Genomic DNA, 22,520 nt, shown 5'->3' with positions numbered 1-22,520 from the left:
ATGGGTTGACAGGGGGTGTGCTCATCTGTTGGCAGCTGACTTAATGTTTTTCTTTCTGAAATCCTTTGTTCTTTCAGATCAGAGAAAGAGCAGCTTGCTGAGGAAGAGGAGGATGAACTGAAGGAAGTGTTGGACCTGAGGAAGATAGCAGTGCAGCTTTTGCAACAGGAGCAACAGAACAGGTGACAAACATGTCAGCAGTTACATGCAGATACAGCTTGTGGAATATAGATTCCACAAGATACCCTTGTGGAATCTCTGTATCTGTTGACAGCAGTGCACACACACACACACACACAGCATTCTTTTAGAGCCTTTTCACACTTAATCCAATTAGAGTTTGCACCTGGGAGTGATTCTGGGATTGTTTGGAGAGAAAGGCCTCTATTTCAGGCCAGAATGCCCATGAAATTTGGATCCATTGCGTGATTCTGTATTTTACTATTGCATGAACATATATTACCAACTAATAGACAGTAGTTTCATCACCTTATTATAATTTATAATAAACAGATGGTCAACTTTTATTAAATATCAGTAATTAAAGGTGTGATACTTTTGTGCTGTAACCTGCAAACAAGCTAATGTAGCTGTTTGCAATTGCAAAGCTTTAATTGTTAAATAAAATGAAAATTCAAACCCTCACAAAGGGTCTGAACCACAAGGGCTCATGTAAAATGAAGTCCTGGTTTCAGAATTATCCATACTCTGCTGTTTAGAATGGGTCAAACTGCCCCAATTAGAGGGCTAAAAGAAGCTCAAGTGTGAAAATGCCATTAGAATGCTAAAAATGTCCATATACAGCTCTGGAAAAAAATAAGAGACCACTTAAAAATTCGCTGATGTTCCCAAACTGACCAAACCTCTGGAATATAATCAAGAGGAAGATGGATGATCACAAACCATCACAACAAGCCGAAATGCTTGCATTTTTGCACCAGGAGCGGCATAAAGTGGCAAAAGCAGTGTGTAAGACTGGTGGAGGAGAACATGCTAAGATGTGATTAAAACCAGGGTTATTCCTCCAAATATTGATTTCTGAACTCTTAAAACTTTATGAATATGAACTTGTTTTCTTTGCATTATTTGAGGTCTGAACGCTCTGCATCTTTTTGGTATTTCAGCCATTTATCATTTTCTGCAAATAAATGCTCTAAATGACAATATTTTTATTTGGAATCTGGGAGAAATGTTGTCCGTAGTTTATAGAAAAAAACAACAATGTTCATTTTACTCAAACATATAAATAGCAAAATCAGAGAAACTGATTCAGAAACTGAAGTGGCCACTTTAATTATTTCCAGAGCTGTATCTATCCTTTTTCCCTCTTTCACTACATCATTACTCTCACTCTCTTTCTTTCTCTCTCACTCTTTTTCTCTCACTTTCCTGCCAGTTTTCCTATACAAACTAACAAATGTTACACGCTTTCCTCCCTTTTCCTCCTTTCATCTTCCATCACATCTTTCCCCTTTTACTGCTTCATCACCTTATCCCGGGACATGATTGGTTCCCACATGACCGTGTGAACATCAGGAGGCGGTCCTTAATTTGTAGAGCAGAAAGTCTAATCCACCGTAGAAGGGCTGCAGGAAGAGCACACAGGTAGAGCAAGAGAGAGGAAGACCTTGTGTACACTCACTGTGCTTATGAACAGGGGTTGGACAATGAAACTGAAACACCTGTCATTTTAGTGTGGAAGGATTCATGGCTAAATTAGAGCAGCCTGGTGACCAATCTTCATTAATTGCACATTGGACCAGTAAGAGCGTGAAGAGTGTGAAGGTTTAATTAGCAGGGTAAGAGCACAGTTCTGCTCAAAATATTGAAATGCACACAACATTATGGGTGACACACCAGAGTTCAAAAGAGGACAAATTGTTGGTGCACGTCTTGCTGGCGCATCTGTGACCAAGACAGCAAGTCTTTGTGATGTATCAAGAGCCACGGTATCCAGGGTAATGTCAACATACCACCAAGTAGTACTAACCACATCCAACAGGATTAACTGTGGACGCTGTAAGAGGAAGCTGTCTGAAAGGGATGTTCAGATGCTAACCCGGATTGTATCCAAAAAACATAAAACCACGGCTGATCAAATCACGGCAGAATTTAATGAGCACCTCAACTCTCCTGTTTCCACCAGAACTGTCCGTCAAGACAATAAATTATTGTGGTCTAAAACCGGGAGTTTCAGTTTTATTGTCCAACCCCTGTATGTGAGAGGTGTAACGATTTCAGGACAGAAATTAAAATATTTTTTTTAAGGAAATCAATATGTTATATCTGTCAATCTTTAGTGGGTCTCTCATTATCATTGTTCTTGGAAACTGAAACCTTGGTCAGTGATTAAATTAAGCATCTGGCAGCAGCCAAAAAAAATGATGGGTTGGAATTTATGCAATGCCATTACACTGCTGAAAAACTCACACCTGCACAATCCATTAACACATTCATAATGATGAGCTGGGCCAGGTGTGTTACAGTAGGGGAAACATGTAGAGCATAGAATCTCCAGGAGGTTGTTCATTTCTGGAGCTTATTTTGTTTCAGACAGGTGTAAAGTAAAGCTACACCTCTAGATTCAGCACATTTTAATATGCAAAATTAACATTTGAAACCTTTAAAATATGTATATCGTTACACCTCTATTGTGTATGTGTTTGTATGTGTGTGTGAGTGTACACACGAACATGCATGTGTGTGTGCACGTCTTTCTTTATGTATACCTTTAGGTGTGGGTGTTGTCAAGCTTGTACAGACATGCATGTGTGTGTGTGTGGGTGACATTCAGAAATATTGGAAGGTATTGTGTGCAGATGTGTGTGTGTGAATGGGTGTAGGTAAAGCCATGTGAAAAATGTAAACAATATTTACAGAGAAGTTGAGCTTATTTAACCAAACAAATGGAACTCAGGATATTACTTTTAATGTAAAATGTAATGTAAAAAAAAATGTCATTTGTTGTTAGAAAAAAGTAAGAACACTCTTTGGCCTAGTAGCTTTTTCCCCCCTTTGCCTGAAATAACTTTTATTAGCGGTTTTAAATCTGGAGAGTACAATTCTGAAGGCAAAAGGAAACACAAATCAGTTAACAAGATACAACAAAATGCACCACCTAAACTGAAGGAAGCTAGCAGAAGCAAGAAAACAGAATTCCAACTATGAACTTGACAAAAACACAACAGAGCTTTACAGATCTAGTGTTATCAAACTTTTTTTTGTTGTTTTTAGCAAAAAAAAATCACACTGTTCTCATTTCCCATTATAAATCTACTAGAGACAGATTATATCTGAACATTATCATTTATTTTACTTTCCTCTTGGATATATGGAGATATTTGGAGTGCAATATTATTAGTATCCTGACATTCTGTATCATTTACTTCTGTTACAAATCTGATAAAATTCTTGATTTTTTTAATATCTCAGTTAAGGGTGTGCTATAGTTATAGTTATATGTGTATATGGTTAGAGTATAGTTATCGCAAAAACACCATGAAATATCATGATATTATTTTAAGGACATATCTCCAACTAGGGGTGGGCAATATTGTATCGTATACAATATATCGTGACACAGAAATATCATGATATTTAAAATCCATATTGTGATAATAGGGCTGTTCTGTCTTAAAAGTAGTCTATTATTTACTGTGAAGCTTCAAGTGTATTTATTGTATAATTGTTTTAGTTTGCAGTTCATATGCATTCATTAAATATTCTGCAATATTTTTTGCTGTATTATATTATTTTATGCTATATTATTTATTTTGCCACATTATGATTATTCTGTTATACTATATTCCTAAAATGAATGAATTATTTTAGTTTTTCTATATCGCCAAGTATATCGTTATCGCAAAAATACCCTGGAATATCGTGATATTATTTTAGAGCCATATCGCCCACCCCTAGCTGCAACTAATGACTATTTTAGTAGTCACTTGTAACAGTGGAACCTTCTTTCTACAACCTTCTTTCAAAGGCCTCAGAGAGCACTTTGAATCTGGCCATGGCGATCCACTCACTCGTCCACCAAACTAATATCTGAGGTTTAGACTCCTCTAATGTCCTCTTTAACGATGCTTTAATCATCTGATTTAAAAAGTAGTAATAAATGTGAGAGCCCCAACGTTTCCTCACAACACAACATTTATGTTTGAATATGTTCACAATGACAAAGGCTGTTTAGTCTATCTCTCTCCTATTGCTTGTAGTAATCTTAGAGCCTAGTTCATGCATATTAAATAAATTGTTGCAGAACTGAATGATAAAGACGAACCTTAAATTTAGAATATTGTAAATTTCAGCCTGTGTCACATTGCAGTTTGAATAGCTCAACCAGTTATTAAAAATCAGAATGTGTAATACTAAAAAAGGTTAACCAAGCTTGAGTTGTATTTAAATGTTGTAAGCATAATAATGTATGGATGATAACGTTGTATGTGCCACATAAACCATGTTTTTAAGTTAAATGAAGCAAATATAATCAGTCATTTTTTGGAAAACTTAGAGTATGATTACTCTTGGCATTAACTTTGTTTTTTAGTGATCGAATCACATTTTGGATTTCAATTGACTGCATGAAAAACCCAGTGTAAACACCTCCAAGATGGTGGTCGTCGACGTTTTATTTTTATTTTATTTTTTTAAGTTTAATGTGTTTTCTGTTATTGGATTTTGTCAGGCAAGCGAAAATGCATCTCTGAAAAACTGCTTATAATTGAGTGTTATTGTGGATCTTGGCTTGGTTTGTTTGTGTGCGTGAGTGTATTCTCATGCACATGCTTATTTAGATGGCAGTTTTACAGAGTGAGTTCCCTTGTGGTTGAAATAGCACTTCATTAATTTATTTAAATAAATGTTCTTGATAGAATGGGAGTAAAAAACACTTTTATACTTATATAAAGTCACTGTTCAAAATAGCGGCAGTTTCATTTCTGCTTTCTTTCTGGAAGCAGAGATGAATTCACCCTGAATATAAACTGTTGGTACTTTACTTTGTTTACGTCATTATTTGCTTTTCTGCATAAAACATATATTTAAAAAAAAAAGTAAAACTAGTATCTTAGTAATCCTGTGAATCCCGTGATGTGAATAAAATATGATCACATGATACAGACATTCAACATCAAACTTGCTAATGCAATGCAATCATTGTATTACTAATGAGTATTGTTCGTGATTACAGACACCCCTCTTATAAAATTAATCTACTCTAGAGCTAGAAGTTCAGTATTTATATGTAAATGTCTATTTGCAATACACATGCAGTACATGCATGCAGTTGCACACTCACAGAGTTAAATTAAATATTACAGCAGCAAGTTATTCTAGTTCAGTAGGAGCCTACTGTTGTATTTTTCTTGCTATTTTACATTGTTTACATTATTATAAAATATCATAATAAATATATTTTATAACAATATTATACATTTTATAAAATTAGTGGCTTATTTATTTTATTTGTGTGTGCATTTTTAAAGATTTTCTAGCACTTAACATGCCTTTTAAATCAGATATCTATTCAATGAAAACATCTCTACAACTGCATCGTTATATCTGATAATCTCAGACATTTCCTATAACTGATATGTGATGGAGGCATGTGGCAGGTGTGAAAGGGCGTGGGTGTTTGTTTTCTTGTCTCTGTGTTTTTCTAACGCTTCTGCATGATTTGTGATTCTGTGGTCTATCACTATAACACCATTTTAGTATTTCTGGTATGTTGTTGTGTCTCGTCTTTAAAATCTTTCATAACAGTGTGAGATTTTTTTGTTGATTATTATTCCATTACAGTTCACATGCATGCACTTGTTTTAAGTTCTGACACATTCCCCTTAACCATTTCATTGAAAAGCTCTGTATGTCTATATATATATATATATATATATATGTGTTGTGTTCTAATCCAATAGGTTTCTCAGTCATTCAGGAGGAAGCAGCAAGCAGAGATCTCCTTCACAAGCTGTTAGGAGGTACATGTGCACACTCGTGCACACAGACAAACACACACATAACGCTGTATCCAAATGCTAGATTTTGTAGGTCAAGTCCATGTTCACAAAGATGCAGTGTTATGCTTTATTCCTTTAACCCTTAGAACCCTACAGACAGATTTTACGTCCAAAATCCCACCTTGTGTTCTCAGCTTAATTACTCAGGAATGCCTTCAGGCACCAGCATAATCCATATATGATTAGAAAGTATGGCGTCACATTAATGACAAAAGTTAGGGCCGCTAAAATACCAGGTGAAAAAAATTAACCAGCGTGTTTTAACATTTTGCATGTGTAAATTAACTTCTTGTGAGCGCAAATGTGAAGCTCACAAGCAAAAAAAATGGGAATCGTGTGAGCGCTGACCAGAATATCGCTCTCAAGCTTAATTTTTCTCCTCTCGGGTGTTTATTTTCCTCTCGAATTCACAGTTCTCCTCGCACGCCATGCGAATAACTTGCGGCTTTTGTTTTTGCTCAAGCGAGGCTTTTGCGCTCAAGTTTTGAAAGGGGTGGTTTTGACAGTTTGTGGGCGGGGCCTGGGTCACCTCCCTCAGTGAACGCTTTTGGCTGATATCTCCAGGGTTTGTGAGGAACTGCCTACTAACAACAGCCGGAGGAGGGCGGACAAAGAAGGACGGTAGGAGAGTTAGCTAACTGGCTATGCTAACATCCAAACATCCCGCTCTCCACTACTGTTAGCTCTCATTCAGCGCCATTCGCTCCAGATGGTAAACGAGAGAGCCGGTCGTTAAACCCAGGCAGACAAAACCAGAGGGCCAGTCGCTCCAGACGCTGAACGAGAGAGCCGGTCACTCTGGGCACTAAACCCGGGCTAACAGCGCAAGAGAGCGGGTTGTTTGGATGTTAGCATAGCTAGTTAGCTAACTCTCCTGCCGTACCTTTCTTTTTCCGCCCTCCTCCGGCTCGTGGAGGTAGTCGGTCCGTCACGAACCACGGAAATTTCAACCAATAGAATTCGCTGAGGGAGATGACCCTGACACCGATGCCAACATGTCAAAACCACCCGTTTCAAAACTCGAGCACAAAAGCCTCGCTCGAGCAAAAACAAAAGCCGCAGGTAATTTGCATGGCGCGTGGAGAACTGTGAATTCGAGAGGAAAATAAAACACCCGAGAGGTGAAAAATGAAACACGAGAGTGATATTCTGTTCAGCGTGCGCACAATTCCCCTTGTTTTGCTCGTGAGCTTCACATTTGCGCTCAGAAGAAGTTAATTTACACACGCAAAATGTTAAAAAGTTTTTTTAACCTGGTATTTTTGCGTCCCCGACTTTTGACATTAATGTGATGCCATACGAAAGGGCAAAACTTACTCTTTTTAACAGTTATAGCAGTTACTAGTGTTCGTATCTTCATGAAAAACCTGGAAAAGTCATGGGATTTGAAAAAAGCTAGTTTCAGGCCTGAATATGTTTTGGAAAAATATAAATACCCAGAAAGTTTTGAAAAAGTCATGGAAATTTGCTCTACAAATTTATAATTTATTGACGGAGAAGCAATTTTGAGCTAACAAATACATCAGATCAGTTGGTTAAATATTTTAGCCCTACACAATGAATCTCTCAGGATTTGACACATTTTATTATTGAAGATTCTGTTTCAAAACTACTTTTTTTAAATCAAATTAATTTTAGACCTATTATCAGTTTTTATTATAGTTTATAATGTAGTTTGTCCAGGTCTGCACTGGTGTTTTATGATCGTGTGGTCATGAAAATGTGCTTTAAAGGCATGGAAAAGTCATGAAAAAGTCATGGAAATCTATTGTTTGAAAAGTGTATGAACACAAAGTTACATCCCAGTGCGGTAAAGCATCTGCAAAAAATCCATTGGGAAAACATCTAAAAATTAAGATCTCTTTTAAAGTTACGTGTATTATTCTTTCTGTTTTATAATTTTGCTACCTTTTGCATTTCAAATGTGCAAAATGATTTTTGAGCAGTCATATGGCTTCTAGATTAAAAGAGCTCTAAAAGGCATGTGGCTGTCTGATATAAGTACTGTGTTATAAAACCTGAAAGAGGAACTGACAAAAACGGAGGAAAAACACACCAAAACAGGCTAGTGTTCTAAGGGTTAAATAAAGCCTTTAAAAACAAAAAAGAGCTTTCTAAATCATTTCAGGTCCTTGAATGTTAGTGTACTGTATAATTCACATGTCAAGCTCTAGCTAAAACAAGAGAAGTCACATGGTATTTGTTTTGGAAATCATTTTTTCATGGGACTTTAATGTGAATCATCATGAACTGTCATCAGCTTGGTTGATTCTCAAACCAGGACTGATAAACACAGTATTGCCCAACAGTGTCTTATAAAACAGAGTGGGGGAACTGCAGTTTAGCTCCAGTTGCATGTGTGAGAGGCTAGTATTGTATTGTTATCATTATCTGATTTCCTCTTGAAAAAATAAAAATGGCATGTCAAGGTAACAGTTAGAAAAGCAGTTAAACAGACTTTTTTGCCACACAAAGGGTGACGTAAATTTCTGTGCATTATGTTTCGGCAGTGCATCACTGGATGAGGGCACCAGTTCAGCTTCAGCAGTATGTGGACAGGTAACACACATATTGCATGTACACACTTGCACATTCATTCAATACATACAGTTGGGGTTGAGAGTTCACATGTATATCCTAATATTATTGGGCTTTCAGTAATATCATTTGCGTACAACTTGTTTTATAGAACAAAGAATCAAGAATTTAGTGCACACTTATATTATTATTTTTTAAAAATAAAGACAGGATCAAAAGTATACTTTTGGTACACCTACAATTGTAAACATCATCATCTCACATCATGTTAGCTATCTCTCTCTCTCTCTCTCTCTCTCTCTCTCTCTCTTTCTCCTCTCTTTTGTATCCCTCATTTCACTTTCAAATCCTCTGCAGGGTTTTTTGATTGCAATTTTACAACTTTTCACACAGTTCAACGTTTCATAAAATATACTGCCAGTGCAAATTATATGTAGCGGAAATACTGGATTTTGAAGAAACTAAATTTATGCTTAGTTAATGTAAGAGTCCTCAGGTTTGGCAAGCTCAAAGATACACTTCCTGGCCAAACATTTAACTAAGCAAATGATCTGGAGTTGCTGCAGTTGGTCAGGTCTAGGTTCAGCAACAGTATGTGCTGAAAGAACATTAGGACATTTGGAGAAATGTTGTTCGTAGTTCAGCTGACTACCTGAATATACTGAATATAGACCAGGTTATTCCATCAATGGATTTTTTCTTCCCTGATGACACGGCCATATTCCAAGATCACAATGTCAGGATTCAAGAGGCTGGAATTGTGAAAGAGTGCGGAGTTCCGGCAGCATGAGATCATCATTTTCACATATGGATTGTTCACCACAGAGTCCAGATCTTAACCTCATTGAGAATCTTTGGGATGTGCTGGAGAAGACTTTGAAATTTCCCAGACTATCTTGCTGCAATAATCGCATCCTGTTATGATACCATGTTTAAAGCTGATGTCCATAAGTTTTGGGATTTAGGGCCCTCTCTGGGCCTCTGAAATATAATCAAGAGCAAGATATATGATCACAAGCCATCACACCAAGCTGAATTGCTTGAATTTTTGCACCAGGAGTTGGATAAAGTTATTCAAAAGCAGTGTGTAAGACTGGTGGAGGAGAACATGCCAAGATGCATGAAAACTGCGAACACCAGGGTTATTCCACTAAATATTTATTTCTGGACTCTTTATATTCACTTTATGAATATAAATGTATAAATGCTCTAAAGAAAAATATTTTTATTTGGAGTTTAGGAGAAAGGTTGTTCGTAGTTTATAGAATAAAACAACAATGTTCACTTTATTCAAACAGATACCTATAAATAGCAAAATCAGAGAAACTGATTCAGAAACTGAAGTGCTCTCTTATTTTTTCCAGTGTTGTATGTAACCGTCAGACCACAACTGTATATCTATAAGCGCCAACTACAAACTCCACCCATCCTGTTCCAAGCACTGGCTGTTATCCTTTCTCTGATCTATGAAATATACTTTCATTTACCATGACGGAATTAAACAGCTTGGCTCAAATCTTTTTTGCTGACTTCTAAGCTGGAAGCTGCTAGTCTGTATTCTTTTATTTTTTTATTTTTTGGAAATCTAAATGTCATACATATGAAACCATTTTAGCCTTTCAAATCGCACAAATCACAAAGAGAATGTAAACAGCCTTTGTAGTCTGGCTTCAGTCTGAATTACATTTAATAAGCTATGAGGTAAAGCGGCGCCGTAGTTTTGTTTACAGTGGTTCATGTTTACCCAACTCATTCCATTTTATTTTTCTCCTTGTTGTGTGTCCACCCATCTGTCTTTTTCTGAAGGATGCGGACCTCACAGATGAAGATGCGGCTTTCTCAGAGGTCTCTCATTACCTTCATCATCTTTATCATCATTATCATAATCATCATCAGCATCATTGACGCAATCGTTTTATTTGATCTCATGTTAAGTGTTAACCAAATATACAAACCAGTCAGATGTTTGGACATATCTTTAATGTGTGTTTTTTAAGCCTCTTTGATCTAAATGATTGCGCTTATAATGTGTGCCATGTATAAGTCTTGTGAATTTGTATGATTATGCATTTATTTATAGAAGGTCAAAAATGTCAAAAAGAAAAATTAACCTGTTTTTTCAAGCAAGCTATTTGTGTTCCTATTATGTGCATTAAAGTTTTTTTTAAATAGCATATATTTATAAATTTAGGGACTCTGTAGCTTGTTGCTCTACAAAGGGAATAATAAAAAAAAAATACATTACATCTGATTTTTACAGAACAGATGTTTTATATAGAACATATTTTGTTAATCTATTTTTCAACACAACTGTTCTTCAAAGGTCTGTTGGTTGTTTAATGCATGAAGTAGTTCTGGTCAGCTGTCCTTTTTTTTAACTGCCAAACAGCAAGATGATTCTTACAAATCCAAACATCATCTGGATCATTGATCTTGATATTGTGCCTGATTTTTCTCCGTAGCCTTCTTCCTCCTGTTCGTTCGACGGAAGCCTCAAGTCAGAGAACAGCGACTCAGAGCCGAAATGGCCAGAACTGCCCCCCATCCTGAACCAGAATGAAGATCGCAGAAGAAACAAGTATCTGAGGAAAGACTATCTTAAGGTACACACCTTAAGATGTACATACCTTAAGAGCATGCATACACACACACTCTAAGAAAGACAAAATTAGCAATAAAATAAATAATTGAGCATTCATACACTAATACTACATGGTTGTTTCATTGCTGTGATTATTTCTGGGCACTTCTCATTTCACTATCATTTATGTAATATTTATTTATTAATTATTATAACTATTAAATATAATATAATTATTATTTATCTGAAAAAAACAAGGAAGATACAAACTGAGATCACAGGTGGAAACTGTTTAGTGCAGTTTTGCATACAGGGGATTGACGAATATTCACACAGCTATTTGAAGTTAAGAATACTAACTAGATCAGGTTTTTAAGAACAAAAAGCATTTCTTATAAGGTCTGTGAGGGGACCAGAATGCTACTAGTGGGAATTTTGGATGATCAGTGCTATACTGATCATTTAAACATGGTTCATTAAAGTAACACAGTTTCATTGGATTTTGGTTGAATTGGTTGAATGTTCAGCACTTACTTAGATATGCTTATAAAATCTTACTTTTTATATAAACAGTTCTGAAAAAAAGACAACTTAAAAATTATGAGTTTCATTGATTTTACCAAATTGAAAACCTCTGGAATATAATCAAGAGGAAGATGGATGATCACAAGCCATCAAACCAAGATGAGTTCTGAAAGCTCTGCATATTATTTGTTATTTCAGCCGTTTCTCATTTTCATCAAATAAATGCTCTAAATGACAATATTTTTATTTGGAAATTGGGAGAAATGTTGTTCATAGTTTATAGAATAAAACAACAAACATGTTCGACAAATCAGAAAAACTGATTCAGAAATTGAAGCCGTCTCTTTTTTTTTCCAGAGCTGTATGTACGTCATTACTTTGGAGGTACAAGCCATTACATTCATGTCTTGTGTATTTTGATAAATAATTTGTGGCAGATTGCAATTGAAGGAACACAGCTTCTGGTGCCCCCTACAGGCCCTGCAGGCCTTCATTACACATTAGCTCTCACACATTTGTATTAGCTGTGTTGACATTTAATACAATATTAGTTCCTTCTACTTAATTGTATTATTTTCAGTAAATGATTTATAAATGATAGATACCGGTATTGACTTTTCTAAAGAATGATTTTGGATTTTTTTTTAGCTCTTCTGTTTTGGGAGACTCAGTTTGTGCTTAGGTGACCTTAAGTCTGCCAAATTACCAGTCAGAGCTAGAGATATGTGTATGTCAGCAACTCTTTCTCACTTTTTAGCCCTTTTTGCGTATCTAAAGTAGTTCAACAAGCTACAGCTGCTCTACCTGTGTAAAATATGTAATACTTAAAACAATTTTACTCACTTCAACTCAACAAGGATGTGTTAATGAGGTGACTTGTTAAATCAGGTGTGATGGAGCAGAAAAATAGAATATATGATAATCTAGTTTTCCTATTTTGTGCCCACATCAAGCAAGAGCGGCAGATAATAAAGGGCTGGAGACTAGAGTATTTAGCATCACCTCAGAGGAGTAACTGCTTCTGTTCACACAAAAAACTGCTGAGGAAATATCATCTCTGAGCCAAAGCAGATGGTTGATGTGTGCTGAAAGGAGAAGGAAGTGATAAACCTGGGAAATGTGTTTGACGCTGACACTTTGTTGAGATTGCATTTCATCATTGTTGGACAAAAAAACTAATTTTATGATTTATGGACCTGTAGACACGTAAAATAAGAAGGTTTTTGTTCTTCTCCTGTAAAGTTACTGATGAAGATAGAAGGTTTTTGCATGAATGCAACTATTTTATATGTGGGCCTGCCTTTAAGTTTTATCTCTCTCAACTTATACGGGTGTGAGTGTTTCTAAGCTGTACCCTGAGGAAACACTTCATGGTCAATTTAGATTCCACTATCCTATGACTTTTGGCATGTCAGTGTATTTACTATGATTAAAAAATCCCATCATGTATGAACCCCCATCATCCTATGTATGAACAGCATGTATCCGGTAAACCGGAGGGGAAATTAAAACCGGTATTTTTTTCATATTTTGTGTAATTTTGAGGGACAAAGTAAACTCAATAGTAAATAACACCTCAATTTAAGGTCTTAGTGTTTATATTATATGTACATATAATATACATATAATCTATATATCTATCTATCTGTCAATCTATCTGTATCTATTTATATAACCTATATACAAATAAAGCCCAGTGCAAAAAAAAATAAAATAAAAATACCATGATATACAATGAAACCAACCAGCACTAATAGTATTTAAAATATAATTATATCTGATGTCTCAATTTTCACCCTTGTTTATTCATTTCCAATTCCCACTCAGTAGCTAAGAGTCAAGAGACTTGCCTTTACCAAGGGTCCCTTGGTCTCCTTTGGTAATGGATGTCTATGGCATCTTTTGACCCTATCACATCTCTAAAGTAATATACGGAGCACCGTTCCAGATAACACAGTTGCACTGCTCCATAGCTCAAAGCAGAGGGGTATTTATACATCACTAGCTCACAACTGGGATTAGTCATGGTGCAAACTGGTTCATGTGTATCTGCTCCAAAGATACACATGCATTTCCACATTCGTGTCAGCAATGGGTGTAAAATAATGTAGATTAATGCATTCATAAAAAAAAGTGTCCGCAAAAAAAATAAATAATTGACAGTTTTAAAGTAGTTCTGTAAAATGATTAGTAAGATGCGTGAGAAGTTCCCTGAAAAGTTTACTCAAAAGCCAATCAGATCTCAATCTACATCTTTACGTCTACTGCTGGCTCCATCGTTTAATCTGAGAGAAAAAAGGGCAGTCTGTGACAGTGAAGTGAACTCACATAGACAGATCTGTGTCAAACACAGAGCTCCTCTGTTTCATGTTTTTTTATTTTTTTTATTTTTTTATTTTTTCAGTTTACTAGTGCTGTGTGATGTGCAGAGTTTCCCTTACCTCCCTCCCATGTCAAAAGTTGAGGGCGCAAAAATACAAGTCGGGGGTGCAAAAGTACCCGGTGAAAAAAAGAAACCCGCGTGTTTTAACATTTTGAGTGTGTAAATTACCTTCTCGTGAGCAGAAGTTGAGAAACTAGTGAGAAAAAAAGTGAATCATCTGCGCGCTAAAGAAAATGTTGCTCTCGAGCTTCATTTTCCTTCTCTCTCATTTTTTTCCTCACACGCTGTGTGAATTGCCTGCAGCAGCAGTTTGTGCTCGACTGAGTTTTTTGCACTCGAGTTTTAAAATGGGTGGTTTTGAAATGGGGTAAGGGTCACCTCCCTCAGCTAATTCTATTGGCTGATATCTCCAGGGTTTGTGACAGACCGCCTACCTCCACGAGCTGGAGAACGGCGGAGAAAGAAGGACAGCAGGAGAGTTAGCTAGCAGATAGAGCTTGCGAGCTGATCTCCCCAGGCACTTTACCCGGGTAGACAAAGCCGGAAAGCGGGTTGTTTGGATGTTAGCATAGCCAGCTAGCTAATGCCCAGATCAGACTACACTATTTTAGCCCGATTTTGACCCGATTTTGTTGGCGCCGACACATTGCGTGCATCGGATCCGAATTTCATTGTCGCGAGCGACAAAGGTCCGTGTAGTGAGACACAGTCAAAGAGCAGTAATTTGATGTGAGCGACGCCGTCGGAGCGTCAGACGGAAAGACTAGCATGTTAAGATTTTTTGTATTTTATTGCCTGGTTTGACATGCTGCTCCGCGACAAGCTCCCTGACTCTGACCAATAGGAAGACAGAGCGTTCTGTGGCGCACAGATGTAAACATGGGAAAAGAAAGCAGGGTGGTGCTCCTGCAGTTCACTGGACCAGAGAAACAGAAGAATAATCTAATAATCATCTAATAATCTACTTCATACATGAGATATTCTGTTTACAGGCACTGAAACCTAAGTAGCTACATCTTTATCATACCTTAAGCTCTCTCTGGAGTACAAAAAGCATGTAATGTCCATTTGGGTCACCCAGGAACCCAGGAGCCCACAGTCTCTTTCCCCCCTTTTTTAAGTTTCTTCAGCACACAAGTACTTCCATCACGCAAAGGGCTTCTGTAGCCGTGATTCTCAGATCCTATGCTTCTACCCCGCGAGGACCTACGAACTCACGCGAGGACGCAGACGAAGATTGGTCGGTGGCTAACGTGTAGTGTTGCCAGTCCCCCGAGAACAACGCAAAACGAAAATAACTGCTTAACCTGACATAGTGAACATTGTAAGGGACAAAAATGTCTTGTAGTCTGAGCTTGGCATAACTCTCCTGCTGTCCTTCTGTCCACCACAAACCCTGGAGATATCAGCCAGTAGCGTTCGCTGAGGGAGGTGACCCTGGCCCCGCCCCCAAACTGTCAACAACCTCTTTCAAAACTTGAGGGCAAAAAACTCAGTCAAGCACAAACTGCTGCCGCAGGTAATTCACACAGCTGCCGCAGGTAATTCACACAGGAAAATAAATACCCAAGAGGAGAAAAATGAAGCTCGAGAGCAACATTTTCTTCAACGCGCACAAGATTCCATTTTTTTTGCTCGCTAGTTTCACATTTGTGCTCACAAGAAGTTAATGTGCACACGCCAAATGTTAAAACACGCTGGTTAATTTTTTTCACCTGGTATTTTTGCGCCCCAGACTTTGTAACTTTTGACATTGATGTGACGCCATCATTTTCACACATAGATTGTTCACCACAGAGTCCAGACCTTAACCTCATTGAGAATCTTTGAAATGTGCTGGAGAAGGCTTTGTGCAGCGGTCAGACTCTACCATCATCAATGCAAAATTAATTCAACACTGGATTGAAATAAATCTTGTGACATTGCAGAAGCTTATTGAAACAATGCCAAAGTGAATGTGTGTCGCAAGCAAAGCTAAAGGCGTTCCAACATAATATTAAAGTTTGTAAATATTTGTTTTTTGGTGGCAACTATGTTTTTGTCCAGGCAGTGTACTTTTGATTAATTAATTGTTGCTGCTTCTCTAGGCTTTTTGATAAGAAAATGTTTCTGTGTTCAGACTGCATTTGTATGATATTGTATGTCAGTGTCAGACTAATTTCTGTAATACTGAAATTGGGAGACCTTGATAATATGGCCAATGTTTATAATGTGACACATTTCTTCATTTTGTTTGATACCATATAATTGTATATAATTTTGATATCGATATGACTACTATAAGAGCCATCGTTTCCTGTCTAAGTAATCACGCATTAAAGGTGCCAGGCCACAGAAGCCTATGGTGTTATGCTCTTTCTGCTCGGCTTAAATGTAGTGAACTGATGGCGGTGTCCTGTAATGAACACAAGACAGTAACCGATGCTGTAAATAATGTACCATATAATCCTTACAACCCTAGACTCAATTTGCGGGTTGTTTTGATAGTTAAACAGAATTTAGATATTTGACCATACTTTGATCAAAGGTTTAATTGGCGAAGACCAAGTAGAATAAAATAAGATTAATGTCCTTTATTTGTATCTGTTCATTAATACTATCTAGCCTAAGGACTTTTATCTTGAAATGTAAAGTTTGTTTTTTGTATTCAGCCAGCCTCACCCGTATGAAACTGCGTAATGAAACCTAAATAAAAATAGCATGAGAGCTGTAATGGGAACTGCTTAATTATGTAATTGTTGAGGACATTTATATGGAAGCATGCTGATTAGATAAAGAATGCGGACATGTAGCTAAAAGCTTAATGCGGGCCTCGGGTCGTTACTGGTGAAAATTCATTTCACAATCTCTGAAACATTTTCTGTAAGTGTTCTAAAGAATGAAGGCATTCTTGCAATCCATTAAAGTACATACCTTTTTTAGTAAGAAAAATGTCACATTGTTGATTTGAATATATTATCAGCAGTATTGTAATCACAGTGTAATTGCAATACAATTGACTTTATCAGTACTTTTACTTGTTTAACAGTTAGTTCCCACAGCTAGGAATTACAAGAACACACACGCATTCTATTCCGGAATTTGATATCAGATTTGGATTAGTTCTTTTTTCCACCACACCCAGACAGGTCAACTTGCCCTCCAGCATGGTACAAAACACATTCAGCATTCAAAGTGGTTTGAGAAAAATACATTAATTGACTGATCAGGATTCCATCTGGTTTTGCGACTATGCAGGTGGTGGCAACGTTAATGTGGAACGGTTGCGTAGGTGCACTTAGGCTCAATTCCATTTTCATTTCATCTTCAACTTGGAGCATGGCCTGCAGTACATTCACCACCTGGTATCTGGTGTCTTTTTAAGCAGAAGGCGTAACACTCCCTTTCTGGAAGAATTTGATTGCAGAATACACTTTCTTTGTCTTGATGTACTAGTGACCTTTATCGGGTGAAATACTACCTTTTTGGCTTGGGTGACGCCTTGACTTCTCAGTTGCAGCTGAATGGCAACGAAATACTCATTGAAGACATACAGTCCCTTACTTGGTTCTATCTGTTCTCTTCTCTGTTGCAATATAATATTAAAAGATATTTATCATTGCAACAATAGTAAAATAGGTTAGTGGTTATAATGTTCCTCTGTCCAGTGTATTACTGTGTGGTAAATTAAAAACTAACTATAACTTGGTGAAGTCCCTTTGTCTGTTTTCCATTACAAAATGGTACCTGTGGAAGAATGAGAGGAGTTCCCTCTGCTATTTGAGACTTCTTATCTACCAAACATTAACAGCAGTCTATTGTAAGTGTGAATGTGTAGTGTTAGACCATGTGTAATGAAGCGACAATATAATAAACAACGATCAAATATAGTTTCGATGTAAAAGTTTCCAGAAGCTAGCATCCTGTCGTTAGCTAAACACTTATTTATTTTTATTCTATTTGATTATCAGCTAAAGAAAGGCTTATTACTATTTAAAACAAACCAATTTTTACAAATGAAACCAATTTGTAGTTTGTACTCCTCACGAGTTTATCAGGGACCCTTTGTGCTGTGATACTCCTGACCCACAGATCTCTTTACAAACTTAACTGAAAAGGGTAGTGAAACTACTCACCAATATTATAAATAGTAATACATTCAACAAACACTACAACATAACATCCGACTCGAGTGCTAAATGCGGATTTTTAATCCAGAGGGCTGTACTCTTCCAGTTTTACCTATACGTGGATCACAGACTGTGCCACAACACATGGCTTACGTGTGAATGCAATCCACAATCAGACTCCTGATTTTTTTTTTAATCATGTATGAACATCATGTCCAAAATAATTACATTACATTGGTTTAAAAAAATCTTAAAAAATACATTTTTACATAGGGCCTAAAGGAGGACAAATGAAAAAAGTGTGGGATAGAGGAGGAAAGGTGGGAAAGAAGGAAATGAGGTTAGAAGTAGTTAGTGTGTTAGAGGTGTTAGGAGAGTAAGTGCTCTTTGAAGAGCTCTGTCTTCAGGAGTTTCTTAAAGATAGCGAGAGATTCTTCTGATCTGGTAGTGGAAGGTAGTTTGTTCCACCATTGGGGAACTCTGTATGAGAACAGTCTGGATTGCTTTGTGTGAATGTTTGGCAAAGCGAGGCAACGTTAACTGTAGGAGCGCAGCGGCCGGGAGGTAACGTAAGCCTTCAGGACTGAGTGCAGGTAGGAAGGAGCTGGTCCTTGTAGGTGATTGTAAGAGTTTAGAGAAATTTAATACGAGAAGGCACCAGTAGCCAGTGGAGCTCAATGAGCAGTAAAAACACAGTGGAGACATTATAGGAGTGTGTTTTGTGCAAACAGCAAAAATCTACTTACTGCTTATGTGTGTGGCTGCTTCTGTGCAAAAGTGACACAGAACATAATTGACAAAACACAAAGTAGGTGACCCTGCAGTTTTATATTTTATCTTATCCCACTTTTCTTTTTCCTTCTAGTACAAGTGTCAGAGTGCACGAAGAAACTCCACCGACAATGACTGTGAGGTAAGCTGTGTACTTGTGTGTTTGTGTTCTTAAATGTATGGCAACCTGCTTATAAAGGCTGTTGCTTTTAAAACCGTGATTTTATCTGCATGTTCCTGTATTGGGTTTCACGGAGTGTCGTAGGTGCCTGTCGTCACCTGCTATACAGTGTTTTTACTTGATAATAAAAAACGATAAAGGATTGCGTAAAGGATTGCATGCTATGCTGGATCGCACGTGTTCTTGTGCTCTTTTGTGGTACTTTGAAAAGCACACAATAACAGCACACAGAACTCACTGTTCACAGTGATTTAAGCGTCACAATTTGATATGATTTCATTTATCAGTGGAAAAATCAACAAAACACAGATGCCTAAGGCATTGAAACAGACAGTCTTACAAGTTCTAGTTAGATCTTCTTGTTCTTCCCTGAGGTAGTTACTAAAGCCTGTTTTGAATTAACCAGTAAAAAGTGGACAATTTAGTATGAGCTTACAACTTGTACAAGATGTAGAACTTACTTAGAAACCTGAAATCGAGATTCTTAGATACAATATAAGAATTACATATCTAAACATTTAAAAGATCGAGTTATATTGGACAGTAAGGCAGATCCATTAAACCCAGTTCTTGCACTGTGGATAGGTTCTAGGTTTCATTACTCCCAAATTACTTACGACAATACATATTTAGCAAACATCAAAACTGACCCGATCAACCTGTTGTTTCTGTTAGCATCTTGGCTGTAACCAAGCTAATCCCGGCTGTTAGAATTAAAGCTAGTCTGCTACTCCAGGCTTCAAAATTTAAGTTTGATTCAGTTTCTGAATCAGTTTCTCGGATTTTGCTATTTATAGGTAAATCTTTGAGTAAAATTAACATTATTGTTTTATTCTATAAACTACAGACAACATTTGTTCCAAATACCAAATAAACATATTGTCATTTACAGCATATAATTGCAGAAATGAGAAATGGCTAAAATAACAAAAAAGATGCAAAACCTTCAAACCAAAAAATAATGCATAGAAAATAGGTTCATATTAATACATTTTTAAGAGTTCAGAAATCAGTATTTGGTGGAATAACCCTGGTTTTAAGCACAGTTTTCATGCATCTTGGCATGTTCTCTTCCACCAGTCTTACACACTGCTTTTGGATAACTTTATGCCACTCCTGGTGTTGAACAGTTCAGCTTGGTTTGATGGCTTGTGATCATCCATCTTCCTCTTGATTAATTGTTTTTTAATGGTCTCTTTCCATAGCTGTATGTATATATATATATATATATATATATATATATATATATATATATATATATATATATATATATATATATATATATATATAGTGAATTTCTGTTTTTCTGAGGTTTGCTCTGAAAAAATTCAAACAAATCTAAAAAACTCCTAAAAAAGAAATAAGAAAGCAGCACAAGGGGATAACATTATAAGCAATCAGTGCTATGATGTGTGTTGACAGCATGACACCACAGCATGCTTGTTGGCTCTCTACAGTTTATCTATGTTTGAAATATGTGAATGTGTTTCCACTGCAGGAGGCTATGCGCTCCACTGACTTCAGCACAACCTTGACTGTCTTCGGTCTGAAACCCCGATCAGGTACTTCATCCTGCCAACATCTTGTCTTTGCATCTAGATCTGTGTGTCTGACTGTTTTTCAGCAGCTGGTTTCAGAGCATATTTTCATTAAAAAAAAATCCATGTGTGTGGAGTGGTACTATTGGAGACACAGAGGTCTCTAGTGACTGGTAGACATGGCACACTGAGACTGTGTTAAATGTAACGGCTTCTTTAATAACATGTGAATGTGCATTAATAATGTATTGTAATAATAGCAGGCATGCATAGAGTGTATTAAATTTAGGCTACCTTAATTTATTTGTATTTCAGCTGTCAGGTTTAGGTATTATATACATTATTAAAAATTACATACTGCAATTTCTGCCATGCTGAGCCCAGAGTATGAACAATTGTGACACTATTCAATTACAGATCAATAGAGCGTTAAGTAATTTTTTAAAGGTTTTTTTTTTTTTTAGAAAAAAAATTTTGAATAGTGCCCTACTTTGGATTTTTCTTCAGGAAAAAATGGTTTATGATTCTATGCTGGTCCATCTGCATTTGTATTGTGGCGTGAGGAGGCGGGGGAGTTGTGGGTCCGCCCCACGCCAGAGCGCAAAGCCATGCCTGTCTCAGCTGGCACGCATGAGGGCTGATTGAGCCGCCAGTTGAGACAGGCATATATACTCAGCCTCCGCCATCATTTGGGAGGACTTTGACTGGGGAGCTGAGGGCTGAGGCTGCACGGACTCGTATTAAGCCTTTAAAGTAAAACTAAGTAATTCTACAGACTCTAGAGCCCCATTGGGCTGAGTTATGTTTGTTTAAGTTTGTTTTTGGGTGTGGTGGAGGGCATTTAAAATAAAAGGTATGATTTGAGTTTATTTACTCTCCGTGTCTGTGTATCTCTGTGAGCTTCCTCCTTCCGGGTCACAGTGGTCACGCCCCTAACCCCAGGGGCCTACCACAGTATGTATTGACAGTGCAACCAAAATTTTGGTAAAATCTTTTTATTTACAGTTACCTGTATTTCTGCATAAATTTGAAAAGGGAATGTTTATTTACTTGGCGAGTTTTAAAAGAGGAAAAAAGTAGACTGCCAAAACTTAATCAAGAGTACACAGACTCGTACATGTTTAGACAGTTCAGGTGGCATCTGATTGGATAGTAGGAAGCCTCTCCCTCCTCACAGATAAATGGAGTCAGGAAGGAGATGTGGTGGTGAAGGGTTGAGAACACTGTTCGATTATTGGAGAGTTCTTCCTCCCATATTTTGTTATTTTATACCACCAGTAATATTCCCTTCATGTACGAAAATAAAAACACTAATTTTATATGATTTATCCATTATGGGTGCGAATCTCTTACTGTCTGGAGATACTTGGGGTCACGATTCGATTCAGAAACGATTTTCGATTCTGGAACGATTTTTCAAATCAAATGGCCTATAAATTTTGTTTAAATTATGTGAGAAGATAAAGAGATGAAAGGACAATTTAAACAAATAGAACATTTATTTAAAACAATAAACTTTTGTATTAAATCTTTTTGCAACATAGTGACAGTGCCACAATAATGAATGGCTAATTTGTAGCATGGTTAACTAATCCTGAATTCATTTCTAAAAGGAAGACATTGTTAAAACTGGAAAACACTCATCAATGTAACACAGCCACAAGGTCAAGAGTGGAACGTTAGAATGGCCGCGGAGCTCACCTACTGTCGCGCAGGGCTTTTTAACTGTACCGCGGAGCTCACCTATTATCGCGCGGAGCTTTTTAACTGTACCGCGGAGCTCACCTACTGTTGCGCAGGGCTTTTTAACTGTACCGCGGAGCTCTTTAACTGTACCGTGGAGCTCACCTATTGTCGCACAGAGCTTTTTAACT

The 22,520-nt window shown here is 37.1% G+C and overlaps 1 protein-coding gene across 4 annotated transcripts in view; it reads left to right on the top strand.

The window, feature by feature from the left end:
* The window catches only part of lrch2 (leucine-rich repeats and calponin homology (CH) domain containing 2), a 109,963-nt gene that overhangs the window by 64,835 nt on the left and 22,608 nt on the right, over window positions 1-22,520 (top strand). The window contains exons 11-18 of one of the 4 annotated variants that reach the window (XM_049476366.1): window positions 78-182; window positions 1,537-1,605; window positions 5,922-5,981; window positions 8,531-8,579; window positions 10,365-10,403; window positions 11,021-11,161; window positions 19,022-19,069; window positions 20,607-20,670. In XM_049476366.1, coding sequence (XP_049332323.1) covers window positions 78-182; window positions 1,537-1,605; window positions 5,922-5,981; window positions 8,531-8,579; window positions 10,365-10,403; window positions 11,021-11,161; window positions 19,022-19,069; window positions 20,607-20,670 — 575 coding nt within the window. The remainder of the gene's footprint in view (window positions 1-77; window positions 183-1,536; window positions 1,606-5,921; window positions 5,982-8,530; window positions 8,580-10,364; window positions 10,404-11,020; window positions 11,162-19,021; window positions 19,070-20,606; window positions 20,671-22,520) is intronic. The other 3 variants (XM_049476368.1, XM_049476367.1, XM_049476369.1) reach the window with 3 other exon arrangements.

Source organism: Astyanax mexicanus, chromosome 1 (assembly GCF_023375975.1).
Source record: "Astyanax mexicanus isolate ESR-SI-001 chromosome 1, AstMex3_surface, whole genome shotgun sequence".
NCBI classification, from domain to species: Eukaryota; Metazoa; Chordata; class Actinopteri; order Characiformes; family Acestrorhamphidae; genus Astyanax; species Astyanax mexicanus.
This window is presented reverse-complemented; position numbering and strand designations above follow the sequence as displayed.